Raw genomic sequence first — 19,304 nt, 5'->3', positions numbered from 1 at the left:
TTACTAGTAAAAGCTCCTAAGTTTGCTAGGACGTAGTCAGACTCTTTATGGATTCCTTATTTATTATAGCGTCTTATATAAGTAAATCTATGTTTCAACTCCTTAAGTCTGGTCCACCATGTTTATGGTACATCGGTGTTTCTCTTTTGGAAGGCGAATTTGAGGTGTTCCGCGTTCCAAGGATGAGTGAGGATGTGCCCAGATGCATTCTCTAACCTGTAAGTGTCGGGTCTTACGACCTCTACAATCTTATAGGGCCCTTCCCATGTGGGAAAGAGTTTGGCTGCTGATGGTTTCTGGGTGAATTTAAAGTTCCTCCATACCATGTCTCCGACGTCGAACTCTCTTATCCTCATGTGGGACCTATGCTGTTTGGTCATAGTGTCTTTGAAGGCAAGGTTCCGCAGCTCTGCTCGATCTCGGACCTTGTCGACTAAGTCTAGATGTTCTAACACTAGTTGTTCATTGGTTTCGGGATCGAAGTGTCTTACCCTTAGACTTGGCTTGCCTATCTCCACGGGCAGTACGACGTCCATGCCGTACACCATTCGGAAAGGCGTCTCCCCCGTGGCTCTCCTTGGTGTGATGCGATATGTCCACAGTACGTCGAGGAGTTCGTCTACACAGTTTTTGTTTTCATGGCATTTGATTTTAATGTATTTTACTAGAGTTTTGTTGGTTACCTCAACTTGTCCGTTTCGAGTGGGGTGTGGGGGGCAAACGTAAGCCGGCTTGATTCCATACTCTGTCAGAAACTGCTTCATGGCGTCATTGTTGAATTGAGGTCCGTTATCCATGACCAGGATCCTCGGGACTCCAAAGGAGATATTTCCTCCCTTAAGACTCTTGAAGTCCAAGCTTGCTTAAACACTTCCAGATCTGTAACCGACTAATATCTTTAAAGATATTTCGGGATTAAGTCGGTAGGTCGCTTGGCGTTATTGCCTCCCCAATTCTGGGCGTAAGACACTGGTCGAACCTATGTGGACCCCCCTTATTCTTTAGAAACCCCAGGGCTGATCTGGTCATGCCGATGGCGTTACAAGGTTGGTTTTCTCTAGTCGACCTCCCAGTTAAGGGAGTGTAGCGGATCGTCAAAGATTCAGCGGTCCTGCTGCGTTAAGCCTGGTTGACCCATTGGACTTCGGGTCTGATCTTGACTCTTCAGACGTTAGTCAACGTCTAGACATTTTTATGCATCATCAGAACCTCTTCTATCCAGAGCTGGATGTACTTCCGTATGTTTTCACCACGACCTGAAAGGCCGACTCCAATTCATCAGCATGTTTTCACCCTCCACATGGCCTGATCAATTGGAACCAACCATGTCACCAAATTGGGTCGTGGTTGGCTCCAAAAGTCGGGCCAACCAGAACTTTAAACTTCATAAATTTTGCAATTCCATATGGGCAAATACAGCCAAATAACTGTTCATTTAATCTTCGAAAAGTTATCGATATTCAAGCGTATATTTTACGAAAATTGGTCATAAAAAGTTTTCAGGAGTATCTAAAATGGGTAATGGGGTTTTCAGTAAAGAAATGGTTTCATCTAGTCTAAAAAAGATATTGTCAAGAAAGGGTTTTCATCTAATCTAAGATAGATAATCTAACAGTTCCCACTGCCACCATCATCATCAAGTAGTAAAATCACTCATTAGTACCATTTGTACAAGAGACAGTAAGAGATTTTCCTAACCAGCCCTAGAAGAAAAAGATTCACAGTCAAAGATTGAGCAGAAAGACCGAAAAGGAAAATTTTTTTTTATCTGCTTTTAGTTTACTGTCGAATACAAGAACAACCATCATCAATATATTTGCGTGGAACTTTTTTTCATTTTGGACGGAAAATTGAAATTTTCTCCTTTGCAATTATAATTTTGTCTGTAGAGCGCGAATTTTTCCGCCCAAAAATATTCATGCCAGTTCATTGTCGATAGAAAATGGAAACCCTGTAGGCAAAAGAGTCACTCCTGGGTAACCGAAGTTGTTAGCCAAGATGACGGTGAAGTGAAAAATGGGTTGTTTACTAGGGCAAGATATGTTGACGCCTTATGAAAGAGCCACCTAGCATATAACTGTTGCCAACGGTTCTCGTTAAAATCGTCGACAATAACTGTGTTTTGTAGTGACTTGATTAAGAATAACTGTAAATGTAGAGAATTCATAAGTTTTCCTTCGTTATCTGGCCAATCTTTTCTACTTTTATATATATATATATAATATGTAGCATTTATATGAGAATAAAATTGGATTAACAAATCATTTCAAAAACCAACTATCTTTGCTACCTAGATAGTCATTTCTGGTAGGCTAATAATTAAGAAAAATCATATTTGTAGAGTCTTGGATTTTTTTTTTATTTGACAGTCTGTACCTATAAGTTTCTCCTTTTGCATACAATATGTAAAAGCGGTTTATAAGAAAACAAGGGACTTGAGAAATAGTTTTAGAAAACCACTACCCAGATTATCTGCCTATATAAGAGACACATAAGGCCCTGAAGTTTAATCACTACAAATTAAGCTTATGTGATGGTTTCTGATTGAATTTCTCAATCGCAAATTATGAAAGGGGAGACTGTATCTAGAAAATAGTTGGGATGTTTGGTTGGGAACATTTAGAAATCTCTTTCTTTTCATTTCTAACCTTTGTGATGATGAAAAAGAAAAGTGAATAATATTATTCCCATACCACACATTCCTATCATTTTCAAGATTTTCTCCCTTTTCAGATTATGCTTCAATTCTCGCTTCCAATTTTTACGTGCAGGTGTTGGTAATGGTTTCATACCCTTCAATTATTATTAATGTTTTTCTCAATTGTTAATTAAATCTAATCTTGTTCTCCAGATATTTTTGATTTCTATTTGGTTCAATCTTTCTTTCAATTTAATGGTTCCGTATCTAGATCACCCCAAAAGAAGTTCAGAATGGGTGCAAAAAACCACAAATATTCTAAAATGGCGAAAAAAAATCCTCTAAAGGTAAAATTAAAATGAAAATAACAAATCAAACATGTCCTTTGTATTTTGTTCCTTAACTTCTTCCAAAACTATCACCATTTTTTTCTTTTTGACTTCGATGTTTTCTATTTTCATCAAACTTGTTTCCATCTCTTTTGTTATAATTCATTTTTTCTATAAGATTTTTTCTGTTTTATCCGTAATTTCACTTTTTCTTCTGAAAAGGTTTTTTTAACTGTGACGAGTTTTTTTCCCTGTTTTATTTCTGACGGTTTTTCTACCAAAAGATTTTCTTTGGTATCTTAGAAGTGTTATTATTCCCTTAAAGGAAAAAAACCCATATGAGAATAAAATAGGCTTAACAAATCATTTGAAAAACCACCTATCTTCGCTACCTAGCTAAGCGTTTCTGGTAGGCTAATAATTAAGAAAAATTATATTTCTAAACTCGGAGAATTTTTATTTAGCAGCCTGTACCTATAAGTTTCCCCATTTGCATACAATAGGTGAAAAGCGAATTATGAGAAAACAAGGGGCTTGAGAAATAGTTTTAGAAAAACACTGTTCAGATTTTTTACCTATATAAAGGACACACAAGGCCCTGAATTTTAATCACTACAAATTAAACTTATGTGATGGTTTCTGGTTGAGTTTCTAAATCGCAAATTACGAAAGGGGAGACTGTATCTAGAAAATAGTTGGAATGTTTGGTTGGGAATATTTAGAAATCACGTTCTTTTCATTTCTGACAGTTCTGATAATGAAGAAGAAAAGAGACTCATAATATTCCCGCACCACACATTCCTATCATTTTCAAGATGTTATCCCTTTTCAAATTATGCTTCGATCATCGCATCCAATTTTTATCTGCAGTTGTTGGTAATGGTTCCATACCCTTCAAGTATCATCAATGTTTTTCTCGATTGTTAATTATATATTTTCGCATTCTCCAGATATTTTTGTTTTATTGTTGGTTCAATCCTTCTTTCAGTTTAATGGTCCGTAGCTAAACCGGTGAAAAAAAAAATTCAGAATGGGAAGCAAAAAACCACAAATATAAATGGCGAAAAAGTCCTCTAGAGGTAAAATTAAAAGGAAAAAAAAAATCAAACAAGTTATTTGTATTTTGTTCCTTAGCTTCTTCCAATATTATTACTGTTTATTACTATTGACTACGCTGTTTTCTCTTTTCAACAAACTTGTTTCCATTTCTTTCGTTCTAACTCATTTTTTCTATATGATGTTTTCTGTTTTATCACTATTTTGACTTTTCTTCTGAAACGATTTTTTCAATATAGAGAGTTTTTTTGGTGTTTCATTTCCGACAGTTTTTCTACTAAAAGATGTCCTTTTGTATATTTAAGTGTTTTTATTGAGTTAATTCCTATATGGCCCCCTACTTTGTGACCAGCTTCCTTTATGGCCCTTTTTTTTTTGTAAATTCAAATATGGCCCCCTATTTTCAAGTAAATGTCGTTACTACCCTTCTTAATTCTAAATTTAAAACATTTAACAAAAGTTATTTCCACCTCACCCCTCTCTCTCTCTCCACCTCATCTCTCTATACAACTCACCCCTCTCTCTCTCTCCAATTCACCTCTCTCTCTCTCTCCAACTCACTCCTCTCTCTCTCCAACTCACCTTCATCTTCTTCGATTAAAGTCGCCGGCCGGAAAATTTTCCGGCCGACGACCTCCAAAAAAAAATATTTTTTTCCTCTCATCCCTCTCTCTCTAAAAACTCCGGCGAAGGGGGTTTCCCTTCGCCGGAGCCGTGAACAGACCAGTCTTAACCTAAAACTAAGATCAGAAAACAACAATAGCAAAAAGATAAAAGAAAGATCAACCAACTGGAATTTAAAATTAAAAAAGGGTTAATAGTTTGAAACTTTACCAGTAAGAATCTCTGTTAATTAATCCGATCAGTACGGTTTTTGTTGGTAGCTGTGGTGGTGGTGGTGGTGTGATTGTGGGTTCTAATGGCAGAAGATCCATCTCTCTTTGGTGGATTTGAAAATAGTTGACCAAATCCAAAAACAGAACCAGATTTTGAAGATCCTCTAAGTGAACAAACTGGAACATTCAAAACAGGAGTAACCCTAACAACATTAGCTGAGTAAGATCTTTCAACTCCTCTGTGTTTTAATCTAGGTCCACCATTAAAAGTGCTTGGACTACTTGAACTTCTTTCTAAGCTTTGAAACACAATTTTACCAGAAGAATTCATTCTTGGACTGTCTATTGTTAATCTTATGGCTGGAATTGGATTTGATTCAGGAACTCTGTGCATTGAACTACGTGCAACTCTACCATTTTCATTTGATCCTCCTCCTCCTTGTCTTGATTTTGCTAATCTTGCTCTTGGTGGATTTCTGTTTAGATTAATTTGACTCATTAATTTTGGATCTAAATCTAATGAAAACCTTGATTGTTCTTCTAGATTAGGAACTGATAATGATGATGATGACGAAGATGAAGACGAGGATATTGAAGAAGATGATGAAAGAGATGAAGAACCAGATGAGTTAGGAACCACGATCCCTGAATCTGAATCTTTAAGTAAAGGAAGATTCAAAGATGAATCAACCAAAGAAGAAGAAGATGATTTAGGATGTCTGAATCTGAATCTTTCAGTAAGAGAACTTGAGTTGAGATTTTTTGAACTAGTAGAAGAAGAATTCTTCTGATGAAGATCGTTGTTTCTAGAGTTTTGAAGTTTCTTCAAACCTAAAAGTTCTTTCCATCTACTAGAACATCTAGGAGCTTTAGGAGAAAATAAATAAAGTTCAGAGTCAGAGATAAAACCTCTCCGGTAAGCTTTTGCAGTTTCCGGCGGAGACTGGATCTCATCATTCGGCGACGTTGATGTAATAATCTCCGTCGTCGTCATCGTTGTTACAGATGTTTCTAAAGATGTACGGACATTACTGAGTTGAAGAGTAACTAACTTTCCAAAAAATCTCAACTACATACAAGTCTGTTCACGGCTCCGGCGAAGGGAAACCCCCTTCGCCGGAGTTTTTAGAGAGAGAGAGAGATGAGAGGAAATTTTTTTTTTTTTTGTCCGGCGACTTTAATCGGAGAAGATGAAGGTGAGTTGGAGAGAGAGAGGAGTGAGTTAGAGAGAGAGAGAGATGAGTTGGAAAGAGAGAGAGGTGGATTGGAGAGAGAGAGAGAGGGGTGAGTTGTAGAGAGAGATGAGGTGGAGAGAGAGAGAGAGGGGTGAGGTGGAAATAATTTTTTTTTAATGTTTTAAATTTAGAATTAAGAAGGGTAGTAATGACATTTACTTGAAAATAGGGGGCCATATTTGAATTTACGAAAAAAAGGGGGCCATAAAGGAAGCTGGTCATAAAGTAGGGGGCCATATAGGAATTAACTCGTTTTTATTCCCTTAAGGAAAAAGTGTTTTTCTTACCAGTTCCTATGAACTATGGTCATCCTTATGCTAATGGGAAACTACCCCCTGAGAAAAATCTTTGGTTTGTCAGATAAGAAATCAATGAACCATGGGTCATTATTGGAGATCTTCACAACATCTTATCTTCAAACGACAAGGAAGGAGGATTTGAATCTCTTCTCTTTCCCACATCAAAAATTAATAGTATTATTAACATGTGGGCCTCAAGAATAGGTTTGGATGATGTGTTAGTTCTCCTTGAAAATGATCCTAAAAACTATACTTGACCAAAGCCTAAATTCTGCCAAACCTGGATGTTTCATCCACACTTCAAAAAATTCATTAATATCAATTGGCAAAAAAAAACAAAAACCCTCGTTACGATATAGAAAGAAAATTGAAAAAACCGAGTTCCTAGCTCTCCCTCCAAACTGACTACTGTTCGAGAACATAGACTCTAATATGAAAATTTTCAAAGACAATCTTTGAGACCCTAAATATAGATCCTAATATCATGATATCCAACAAGATATAGAGGGCTAGCGCAAACATGAGATAATCACATTAAACAGGGAGAGAAGAACACAATTTTTTTCATCCCCTGGCTATTAACTGTCACCATTATAACAAAATCCTCTATCCAAAATGAAGATAACTAGAGGGTTTGAAATAATACTGAAATTCACCAAATTTTTTAAATCATTTACCCTATATTTCTCAAATAAACGAACGAAAAATTTCCAAGGAAACCAACCATACATACCATCAAATTCCTCAAAAAGGACTCACCTTTGACCTAGACAAACACCACCATTTTCCACCAATCTAACTTGAACACATTAGAGTCTTACACTCATGAGATGACAAAAGATTTCTTTAAAAAATACTAAGCTTCTTATTAATAGTAGGGAAATTTGGTCAAAACTCTCTATAAATTTTTTGTTTGGATGAAAAATGATCAGTCAATTTTTTTAGTCTTCAGCTTCCTAGGTAGTTTTTTAATTTGCAATAAGTTGTAACAGTTTTGCAACACTTTGCAACAACTTTGCAACACCTTGCGATAACTTTGCGACAACTTTGCAATACCTTGCAATACTTTGCAACTTTTTGCATCATCTTTGCAAAAAATATTGGGTTTTTAACCGAACAAAATACAAATATTTGAGTATTTAATAATAAAAAATATAACTTGTATTTTTAACTTAAAAAAGTTTAAAGTTGGGTCTTCGACCCAATGTCCTGTTAATAGTAACCATTTACTTAAGACCTAAACCCCTCAAACCCCATTTGAGTTCAGACTTAAACCCCTCAAACCCCATTTGAGTTCAGACTTACCAGTCCCTTAAACACAACATATAAAGCCATTACAAAAAATATAGTGATGAACATACTTCAAAACTTTCCTGAAAGATATCATCCCTCTTTCCAATGAGGTATCTTTCCAGGTATACAAATCTCAGATAATATCATTATTGCTCATTAACTAAATCACTCCTTCAAAACAGATAAAGGAAGGAATAGTAATTTCTGCCTCAAGTTAGATATGTCTTAGGCCTCCGATTACCTATAATGGCCATTCATCGTGGCTATTTATCAGACATTTTCTTTCTCCCCTAACTGGTGCAATCTCATAAACATTAAGCAAACTTTCAGCCTAAAGTGTCCTTAATTAAAAAGAGGAAAGTCTTGTCGGGTGAGGGTTACCGAGAGAAGTGGGAACTTGATTATGATCTTCTTCTCTGATGGTTAAAGAAATTGCAAAAGAAGAGTAAGAAGAAGAAGAAAATGATTTTTAATATTAAAGAAGTTTCAACAACTTTAGGAAAGCTGCGATTTTGTACCAAAACTAACAGACAAACAACAAATATATGAAGAACAGAAATGATAGCAGTGAGTTGTAAAAAAGAAAAAAATGATAAGGTAAAATTGAACCTCGAATTGTGGTTAAACAAGTCCAAAACCTAGAATAATGACCAAATGCAAAGCACACTGAGATGTGGTAGTCAACCCGATTTTTGGAGCTGACCGACCCGAAATGTGACGTGGTCGACTCCACTTGATCAACATGTTTCACCATCCACATGGCATGATCAATTAGAGCTGACCACGTCACCAATCGGGTCGTGATTGGCTCCAAAAGTCAGGCCAACAAGAATTTTAAAACTTTATGAATTCGCAATTCCCACATGGGCAATGACATACCGTCAAAGAAGTGTTCATTTAATCTTCGAAAAATTATCAAAATTCATGTGTAGATTTTACTAAAATTGTTGATAAAAAGTTTCCAAGAGTATCTAAAATGGGTAATGGGTTTTCAGTAAAGGAATGGTTTCATCTCGTCTACAAAAAAGATATTGTCAAGAAAACATTTCATCTAATCTAAGAAAGATAATCTAAGAATTTCCACTGTCAACATCATCATCAAGAAGTACAAATACCGTTTGTAGGAGAGAGAGAGAGAGAGAGAGAGAGAGAGAGAGAGAGAGAGAGAGAGAGAGAGAGAGAGAGAGAGAGAGAGAGAGAGAGAGAGGGAGAGATATTCCTCATCATCCGAAGAAGAAAAAGTTTTAAAGTCGAATATTGGGCAAAGACACAGAAGGAAAAAAAGAAGAAAAAAAGAAATCATCTGTTTTAGGGATTTTTAAGTTTACTGCCAACGGCACGAAACAACCGTCAGCAGTATATTTTCGTGGAACTTTTTTTGATTTCGGCCAAAAAATTAAAGTTTCTCCTTTGCAATTATAATTTTTTCTGCAGACCATGAATTTTTCTGCCCAGAAATATTCATGCGAGTTTAATGTCGACGTAATATGAAAACCCTGTAGGCAAAAGAGTTACTCCTAACGGTAATTGAGGTTGTTGGCCAAGTTGTCTGTGAAGTGAAAAATGGGTTGTTCACCATGGCAAGATATGCTGACGGAGTCTGAAAGAGTCACCTAACATAAAATTATTGCCAACAGTTCTCGTTAAAATCGTTGCCGGTACCCTGTGTTTTTGTAGTGATTTGATTAAGAGTAACTGTAAATGTAGAGAATCCATAAGTTTTCCTTCGTTATCTTGCCAATCTTTTCTACTTTTATATATATAGTATGTAGCAATTATATGAGAATAAAATTGGGTTAACAAATCATTTCAAAAACCAACTATCTTTGCTACCTAGGTAGTCGTTTCTTGTAAGCTAATAATTAAGAAAAATCATATTTGTAGACTCGGAGAACTTTTATTTGGCAGCTTGTATCAAGAAGTTTCTCCTTATGCATGCAATATATGAAAAGAGGTTGATGAGCAAACAAGGGGCTTGAGATATAGTTTTAGAAAACTACTGCTCAAATTATCTGCCTATATTTTAATCACTACAAATTAAGCTTATGTAATAGTTTCTGGTTGAATTTTTCAATTGCAAGTTATGAAAGGGGAGACTATATCTAGAAAATAGTTGGAATGTTTGGTTTGGAACATTTAGAAATTTCTTTCTTTTTATTTTTAACCATTGTGATGATGAAGAAGAAAAGAGATTAAAAATATTCTCTTTTCAGGATATTCTATTGTTTTAATGATTTTCTCCCTTTTCAGATTATGCTTCGATCCTCGCATCCAATTTTTATGTGTAGGTGTTGATAATCATTTCATATTCTTCAAGTATTATCAATATTTTTCTCCATTGTTAAGTAAATCTAATCGTATTCTCCAGCCATTTTTATTTTCTTTTTGGTTCAACCCTTCTTTTTAATTTAATGGTCCCGTATCAAAATGGGCCATAAAAGAATTTCAGATTTGGTGTAGAGAACCACTAATTTCTCAAAATGGCGAAAAAAAAACTCTAGAGGTTAAATTACCAAAAGGAAAATAACAAATCAAGAATGATGCTTGTATTTTGTTCCTTACTTTCTTCTAAAACTATACTCTTTTATTTTGTTCCTTATTTCTTCCAAAACTTTCACCGTTTTTTACTTTTTGAGTTCGTTGTTTTTTCTTTTCAACAAACTTGTTTCGAATTCTTTCATTATCGCTCCTTTTTTCTATATGATTTTTTCCGTTTTTACCGCTATGTTCACCTTTCTTTTGAAACAACTTTCTTCGTTTTTCTAGCAGTTTGTTGATTCTAACATTATACTTGTATAACATAACATATTTTATGACTTGTTTAGATCAGTTGTACAATATTTTGAAATTTGTTTTAACAGTTTGCTAATTCTAGTAACATAATACTAAACTTGAGCATATTACATGACTTACTGAGATTATGTAAACAACTTTTATTATATTTTTTTTATCATTGTGTTGATACTAACAACATAATTTTGTATTATTTGTTCAATGACGTTACTTATATTAGGTTAACAAAGCTTTTAACATTTTTCGAGCATTTTGTTGATTTTTTACTAAACATAAATTCTTTTACATTTTTGTGGGGACCCATCTATTCTTTGAACGGATTTCAGTGAAAAAAACTTCTGCCTCTTACCTTAATCTAAAAATAACTAAGTAAGACGCATGGGGTCCTACCTTCACCTACCTTCACCTAAGTAGGTTAAGAGTTTGAAGGTGGGATTCAAGCCTTCCGAGATGCTCTCATCGTTTTGAGCCATTGAGGATTGTCTCGTCATGATTTTGACCTAAACACCTATTGACACAAAATGTTCTGTAATCTTGTCTAATACCCAAAACAAAACCGCAGAGTAGACACTATCTTTTTTTTTTTGTTGAGGTACAAAGAAAGAAAGGAAACACTACTACTACTAAAAATACATTAAGAGGTAAAAAAGGAAAGAAAAGCGGGAAAGGAGTTCCATGAGTGTTGTTGTTTGCGATATCTCGCCCATTTTGCCAAAGTGTCCGCCTGTTGGTTCGTCGTCCGTGTGATGTAGGAGAAGATAACTCTTTTATTGCGAGGTGAGCTTTAGAATCTCTGTCGTGTGGCTGATGGATTTCCAATGGATGTTCTTGCTTGGATGTTGAAGGTGATCAACAATGCTTTGGTTATTGTTTTCGATGTGAAGGTATTTTATTTGATTTTCTATTGCCCATCTTATGGCGCGTAATATTGCCTGACATTCACATTCTTCTGAGTTTCTTCTTCGGGTTATATTTGTTAAAGCTGCTATGAAATGTGCCTAAGCGTTGTGGAGAATGCAACCTATGCCTGCTATTTCTGTAAACTGTTTGAACGAAGCATCCACATTGATTTTGAGGTATTGGAATGTGGGGGGTTCCATGTTGTTTGTTGTCTACTATTATGCTTTTTGTTGATTATCTGTTGTCGGGTTGGAGTAGCTTAGATTCTGTTAATGACTTGTGTTGGGGATTTTACATGTTCATTTAAACAATTCTCACATATGGATTTTCATGAACTATAAGATTTTGGCGTATAATTCTGTGAGGTTAGTTTCCATATATTTTCAGTGTAAATTTTATTTTATAACTGAATTTAGGTTTTCCGATCAGACATTAAAATAAAACCAGATTATTCGAGCATAATAACACCGTAAAAGAGCATGATCTAATGTTTCCGTGTTATTACTATACGTACAATTGCAATCATTATCAATATATTTGCCTATGTTGTTTTGACCTATAAACTGTTGGTACAACATTTCCATAGAATAATTTTATCTTAGGGGTAGTGTTAATGTTCCAAATAAAAAATCAGTTTATGTGATTATTCAGGTTGGTGTCCTGAGTTTCTTTGAGATGACGATCAGTGGCGGACTCAGGAAATTTTCTTTGTGGGGGCACTTTTAGTTAGAACAAAAATCGCCCAATTTTTTAAATATGATGGTCACGCGAGTAATTTCTGTACATTATCGTTACATTCGAATCCAATTCAACCACTATCGTCTTGTAAGTTGCTTTGATTGAAATCAATATAAGTAAGTAGTCTCACACACATTCGAATTGTATATAAAGAAGTTAAGGAAAGAGGATTGACAAATTTATTTTAGAAAAATAATCAAAAAATAACAGATATATGTAGGGCTAAAAGCATAGCTAATTACAAACTAGGGGTCACATCCGAATTTACTCATTGGAAAGTTAAAAAGGAAAAAGTAATGCGTGAATGATACCACAACACTAACTATTCTTTAATGAAAGAAATCTAGAGTTTTTATTATATAATATATTCCACCTCTATTAGGAATCAGAAAGAAATCATGGGTCGTGGGGACACGTGCCCCCACTGGTCTCTACGTGGGCCCGCCCCTGATGACGATACATATAACTTATAATGTAATTACCTAATTGTGTCAGCGGCCATCTGATTGTGTCAGCCGTCATCTGATTTTGTCTTCTCAATTATCTTGTAAGTTAATACTATGTGTCGCATTACTAATGTTGGTGGTGAAGGAGGTAGTAATACCGTGTTCCACTAGTTATTTTGGATGAGTTGGGCGACCCATACCACGTTGGAGTTCATTGGATTGGGAAGGACAGGTGGGTGCCAAAGATGACCACAACCCATCTGAATGATCTTACAAAGCAATCCCCTCATGTGCCTTTAGCAACGCCTTTCTCATATTGGATACAAGTTAGGCAAGAAAGTCTCACCCATATCTTTCAACAAAAGAAAAAAAAAAAAAAAAAAAAAGTCTCACCCATAATCCATATCCGCATGATCGGTTAATAAATGAAGAGGTATAATTTTCACGTGGCTAATACTCAACCCAGTCACGTGGCTAATATTGAACCGGGCCCTAGGCAGGTCGTATGGGTTAACTTATATCCACCATGACGAAACCAGCTAGGTATTCTTACACGAAGAATTCAAAGTCCAACCCATTAAATAAACGAACAACTCTTCTCTCTAACTTTCTTTCTCTCTCTCTCTCTCTATACAATTCACCTCCAAATTCCAAAACGCGGGTTCACGAAGAAAGAAACTTCTCAATTCCTCTCTCTCTCTCTCTCTCTTCTCTCTTCTTCCATCTCCATGGATTCTGTGAAGGTGGAAGAACTAACTTCAGGAGCCAGTGGTCGTATAATTCATGTCTTTCGAAACATTCGAAGATCATTACTTACATGGAGATCTTTAACTCGTTTCTTCATTTTCATTCAATCATTCTTCCTCTGGTTCCTTCTTCTTTTACCTCGTAATCGCACCGTTTCTTCTCCTTCAAAATCATCAAAAAGGAAATATGGGTTTAGGAGGAAAGATGAAGAAGATACTTTGAGAAGGAGAGCTTTAGCTGAGGAATTAGAAATAGTTTCTGGGATTGAACAGAGGAGTTTTTGTCGGTATAATAGTTATATCTTCTTTGGCGCCAGGATGAACGCTTTATTCTCTCGTTCTTGGATTCCTGTTTCTGGTGATATGAAGTAAGGTTTTGATTTTTGTTCATTACTCTCAATTACATAGTTATTAGTAATTTAGGTTTTTTTTTCTTCTTCTCATGTAGTTAATGTCTGATTGCTACTCAAAATGTGATTTAGGTTAATTTATGATATGAAGTTCTGATTACATAATTCGATTTTAGTATCAAAAACGATTTAATTGCAAGTTAACTGTTAGAATTGATCAATCAAGTATTCTGTTAGTTGCCTAGTTTGTTTAATTTGCACCCAAAGTCGCCTACTTTTTGTTGAAGAGATTGTTCATTTGTTTTTCTTGGTGGTGTCATCTTGTGAAATTGGATTTTAGGTTTGTGGGCTAGAGTGGTTTCTGGGTTTTACTGAAATTGTTAGGCTTACCTTTTTTTCTCATGAAATTTTCCAACCAAAAGTATCAAATAGGTTAATATGTGGGATGGGTTTGATGGTTGAGAAATTTATGCTTGGATTCCCTGTACATAGACAGCTTTAACTTAAAAGTTTATGCTTGTCAGATACTTTTTCTTGGTTCACGTGCATATCGAGAACATAGTTCTTTAGGTTGTTTGTTGCAAGTTGTGAGCTGAAGCTTTACATTCTCCAATTTTTATTTATGAATCGATCCACAGTTGACCCATCTTTGTCATTGAATATTTTTGTTTTGATTCCTGATTACCTTGTTTCTCATATTTCAATTGGTTTACAACGCCTAAAGAGTGACGATCGTAAAAATAAAATAAAATTCGTCATTTTGATGCTTTACCTTATTTTGTCACCACTGTCACGTTCTGCACTCCTACTCATAATCACCTGGATATAGCTTCGAGCTGTTGCTTTTAGACGCAGTTTAACCTGACATTAAGGTGTCCGACTGCAAGTCTCTCCAACATTCTGTATAACGATTACTTGGTAATTTTATCAGGAGATTTCATCTTACTAGTGATCAGCTTCCTAAATCCTAATATATTTGTAACTGATCCTTATTAGTGAATGTGAGAAATTTGTCTGCACTTATCTCTCAAGTGGTGCGTTTACATCATGTCATTACATTTATATAATAATGCATAGGTTTCGGAGGAGGCTTCCATGTTGGCCGTGTTTTCCATATGCCAGGCACCATGCTTACTGACAGTCATGTTGCATTTGACATTATATAGATGAACTCACAGAGGGAATGCATGGAAGATGTTTCAGGCATTTACCTAGAAGCTTAATGCTGATGTAATCAATTTGGCTATGTCATCTGCGTTGTTAGGTCTAAATGTCGATTAAGGGTTTGTGGCTTGAAAATGTTTTCTATAGAGTCTAAAACTGGTAGCATCCTCATTGTTTGAAGTGAGATTATATTTTCCCTTTTGCATCCTTAATTCATGGATCTTGTATTCCTATCTTGCTAGTTGCTAGTACCCCTTATTTGTATTCTAAATTTTCAGATTTAGTTGTACTACAATGTCCGTACCCATGTCCATGTCCTTGCAGCATAGTTTAGTTCTCTCAGATTAGGGCCTTCTTTTCCCCTTTCACAAGGTTTTTAGTGAAACTGATTAGGTGCAGTTAAGTCGAGGCATGGGTTAAATTATTCTTAGGTAACCTCTAGTTGGATCTAAGAATAGAAAAAAAAGAAAAACTAAATTAAGAGTTTAAGACTTGAGAACGCAACCATATCAGTATTTGGTACTCTAAGAGTATACCTCTTTGGTACATTAGTTTAGGGTCTGGTACGTCTTCGATTATTATTACTAGACAATGTACACTCTATGATGCGTATGGAATATATACATCTACTCTCAGTCATTTCATCTCTATTAAACTTAAAATCTTATATTTTTATATAGTTAAACAAAAATCACTTAGTTAACAACTCAACTAATGCATCTTATAGACTTCTGCAAAGAAATTGGGATTATTAAGGTTGGCGATTTTGGTACGCCAAATTTGGGTACCAGATCGCAAACCCGCCCAAAAAGGGTATGGAAAATCTGATACGCGGGTATGCAGGGGGGTAGAGTATCTGGTAACTCTGTATGACGAGGATGTTGATATGATGCATCTCTTTTTGCCTTTTGTTTTCTTATTTGTTATATTCAGGTCTCATTAGCATTCATATTGGTTTTTACAGGGGAATTATCATCATTATACATGGGCTTAATGAACACAGGTAACATTCGACTACTCCAAGTCTCCAAGATTATTGTCACTTGTTTCGCATGCAATTTTTATCTGGATAGGGGTATTTAGGTCACGATAGTTGGCTGAGTTTTTATCTGATTGTGCTTGATTCTTTTCTCTAGTGGACGATATGCTCCTTTTGCTAAGCAGCTTACGTTTTGCAACTTTGGGGTTTATGCAATGGATTGGGTTGGTAGGATTTCTTACTGCTTCATTTTGGCATCTTTATCATGTTGTTTCTTAATGTTTTCAGGACAGTAACTGTAGAAGTGATCTAACTGCAGAACCAGTTGTTGTTGTTGAGAGCTCTAATTTGATTCTCTGCTATTTTTTTTAACAGGGCATGGTGGGAGTGACGGGTTGCATGGTTATGTACCTTCTCTTGATCATGTTGTTGCTGACATTGTAAGTTTGTTATTCACATTGTTTTCCGTTTTTCATTCCACCCAGAACCTACCTTATTAACCCTTTAGCATGAAAAGCAAGAAACTGATGTCTTCTATAGCTGTGGTGTGGATCTTTCTCAAGAATTGAGAGTCTGGCTTCTAGTGTAGCTCGTCCACTGCGGAATATAACGTATAGAATGTGTCCTTAATATATCTGTACATCTTTTCTGGGCAAAAAATTGTATGCAACAACTGATGCTAAAAATTTAAAGAAACCTCTTAATAAGTTTGATCCTCACTGGTTTATCAGGAAAACGGGGGAAACTAACATCCTCAATAGACTACTAAGAAACTTCTGAGGTTTCTGTGATGTAACAGAATTATTTAAAACCTGAATTAATTAGATACTGGTAAAGCTAATGAAAGCCTAATCCGTATACAGGAACAGGTTCTCCTTTATTTGATTATCACATTTTATTTTTAATTTCGCCCATAACATTTTGTTTTCCTTACCGACAGGGTGCTTTCTTAGAGAAAATCAAATCTGAAAATCCTGGAATCCCATGCTTCCTCTTTGGTCATTCTACTGGAGGAGCTGTGGTTTTAAAGGTAAATGACCTCAGAATGTTTACTCTTTTTTCAAGTTATTGACCTCGAAATGACGATCTATGAATTCTCAACAGGCAGCTTCTTCTCCTCATATTGAGAGCATGCTGGAAGGAATCATACTGACTTCACCAGCTTTGCGTGTTAAGCCAGCCCATCCAATTGTTGGGGTAATTTTCTTCCTTCTAACTATAATTGTTGATGATTTTTAGTATATAATCGACTTCAATTCATAAATCATTAGTTCTATTCAAGCTCAATCAGTAACTGAGTTTATGACGCGACTATGGGGGGAGATTGTGCAAATTAAAACGTAAAACGGATCATTGTATGTGGGTTAAAGATCAAACAAGATCTTTTGTATCAACAAGTAAAGATGTTTATGGAAGTTTCTCTCATATTGTTGTACAGGCGGTAGCTCCTATATTTTCGTTGGTAGCTCCCAGATTTCAATTCAAAGGTGCCAATAAGAGAGGAATTCCAGTTTCAAGAGATCCAGCAGCTCTAATGGCCAAATACTCTGATCCCCTTGTCTACACCGGACCAATTAGAGTTCGAACAGGACATGAGATCCTTCGTATTTCCTCTTACTTGATGAAGAACATAAAGTCTGTTACTGTTCCATTCTTGGTCCTTCACGGAACTGCCGACAAGGTCACTGATCCTCTGGCTTCACAGGATTTGTACAATGAAGCTGCCTCATTGTTCAAAGATATAAAGCTATATGATGGTTTCTTGCACGATCTTCTCTTCGAACCTGAACGAGAAGAGATAGGTCAAGATATCATTACCTGGATGGAGAAGAGATTGAATGGAAGCGTGAATGTGAAGAAGATTCATGATATCTGGTAAATAATAAATCTCTTCACAATAGAAAAAAAAATATTGCTTTTTTGCTAATCTGGGAAAACCAGGTTTTATGATTTGGGTATAAGGTAATTGAAATCATATTTTACTGTTGCTGGTGATAAAGCTTTCACACACTCAAGCAAGAATATATATATATATATATATATATATATATATATATATATATATATATATGGATACATATGGTCTCTTTTCTAGTTTGTCTGACAGGATGTTATTTACCTCTATTTTTTTTTGTTCTCAAAATTTACGATACGATATGTTGGACATGGAAAATAAAATGGAAGCACGTGATAAATTTACGTTATTCAGTTGGGGTGGACACTCTCTACTACGATAGAGTCTATTAGGGTTTCGTTAGCCTTGTAGATTACCCCGCGATGGTTATCCCTTCAAAGATTGGTCATTGTTCTTACTACCTCGAAGTGATTGATTCTGCATCTCTTTGTTGAAGTGTACATTGTTGTATTTTGAGTGTACATTGTTGTATTTTCGATGTTTATGTAAAAATGAAATCATGAAATTCATAAACAATGAAAATATTCTCAAGATCATTAGATGAATAATTGAGATGAAATAGAAGAGGGCCATAGCTTACTCTATTTCCAGGGGTGCTCGGCCAACATGAATAGGAAAGCGTTCCTTGTCAACATAGGGGATTGGTTTGTACCATTGCATTAGGTGAAATCCCCTGGTTCACTGGTTGAACAATGACAGGTACCAAAACGTGGTTGTTGTCAGTTATGACTGTAGGAGGATGGGCTCCCAATTCAAATTTGGGAGCCCTCCTTCCAACCCAGGAGCCCCCATGCTCCCGGGCTCCCAAATGGGAGGCCCATGCTCCGGGGCTCCCAGCCCCCAAATATGGCCGTCGGCAGCCCCCAACGGCCATATTTTTTTTTTCATCTTTTCAAAATTTTCTCTCTCTAGCTAATATTAAATATCAATTTTATATTGAAATTGATAATGGGTGTTTTGAGATTACCCCCTCAATTAATTGGTAATTGAGTTTACCCCCTTCAGTAATTGGTAATTGAGCTTATCCCCTAAAATTTAAATTTTTTGTCAAAACTACTAAGGATATGTTTGGTATGTGATAATAAAATCAGAAAGTAAATAATATATAAACAAAATCAATCGTTACTAATCATATTCCTGACCAAATCAAACAATAAAATGAGGTAGAATTCTAATATGAATCATATTGAAGAATAGTTGTTCTTGGTAGTTGCAATTATTTCACTACGCCAAATATAGCCCATGTGTTTTTGTCACTAATAGTAAGTCCAAGGGGGTAAGGTCAATTACCCATTATTGAGGGGGGTAAACTCAATTACCAATTAGTGACGAGGAGGTAAGCCCAAAAAACTCATTAATAATTTATAGTTGAAAATTGAAATTGAAAGTCCGCACACGTACACTACACATGTACACTACACACGTACATAATTTAGAGTGGAAGCCCCTGTTAAGAGTCCGACGTTGGAATTAAGAAAAGCCTCGGGACTCCAAAATTCAAGTGCTCTGAACCCAAGCCCCACGTTCGTTTTGTCCTTAGGCTTTTGTAGTTATTGTATGAGTTAATTCCTATATGGCCCCCTACTT

The 19,304-nt window shown here is 35.7% G+C and overlaps 2 protein-coding genes across 2 annotated transcripts; one reads left to right on the top strand and one right to left on the bottom strand.

Moving 5' to 3' along the window:
- Positions 1 to 4,498: 4,498 nt before the first annotated feature.
- Positions 4,499 to 5,885, bottom strand: LOC147543857 (uncharacterized). Its single transcript, XM_086636219.1, has one exon. The coding sequence runs from the start codon at positions 5,851 to 5,853 to the stop codon at positions 4,873 to 4,875; it is 981 nt and encodes a 326-aa protein (XP_086492345.1). The 5' UTR covers positions 5,854 to 5,885; the 3' UTR covers positions 4,499 to 4,872.
- A 7,204-nt stretch (positions 5,886 to 13,089) lies between these two features.
- Positions 13,090 to 18,006, top strand: LOC147543856 (alpha/beta-Hydrolases superfamily protein). Its single transcript, XM_086636756.1, has 7 exons — positions 13,090 to 13,677; positions 15,788 to 15,826; positions 15,960 to 16,030; positions 16,178 to 16,242; positions 16,743 to 16,832; positions 16,907 to 16,999; positions 17,241 to 18,006. Exons 1-7 carry the CDS (start codon positions 13,292 to 13,294, stop codon positions 17,679 to 17,681), a joined length of 1,185 nt encoding a protein of 394 aa, XP_086492882.1. The 5' UTR covers positions 13,090 to 13,291; the 3' UTR covers positions 17,682 to 18,006.
- The last annotated feature ends 1,298 nt before the right edge of the window (positions 18,007 to 19,304 follow it).

This window comes from Eschscholzia californica, unplaced genomic scaffold (assembly GCF_041429995.1).
Source record: "Eschscholzia californica isolate CP2 unplaced genomic scaffold, dmEscCali1.0.p SCAF_4, whole genome shotgun sequence".
NCBI lineage: Eukaryota > Viridiplantae > Streptophyta > Magnoliopsida > Ranunculales > Papaveraceae > Eschscholzia > Eschscholzia californica.
Note: the sequence above shows the minus strand (reverse complement) of the source record. Positions and strands in the feature narration are given on the sequence as shown.

Excerpts from the sequence above, each read along its gene's own strand:
- LOC147543857 (XM_086636219.1), bottom strand. The coding sequence starts at position 5,853 with ATGACGACGACGGAGATTATTACATCAACGTCGCCGAATGATGAGATC.
- LOC147543856 (XM_086636756.1), top strand. The coding sequence starts at position 13,292 with ATGGATTCTGTGAAGGTGGAAGAACTAACTTCAGGAGCCAGTGGTCGT. Across the intron at positions 16,031-16,177 it reads TTATGCAATGGATTGGGTTG|GGCATGGTGGGAGTGACGGG; the intron begins GTAGGATTTCTT and ends TTTTTTTAACAG. Across the intron at positions 16,833-16,906 it reads GAGGAGCTGTGGTTTTAAAG|GCAGCTTCTTCTCCTCATAT; the intron begins GTAAATGACCTC and ends AATTCTCAACAG.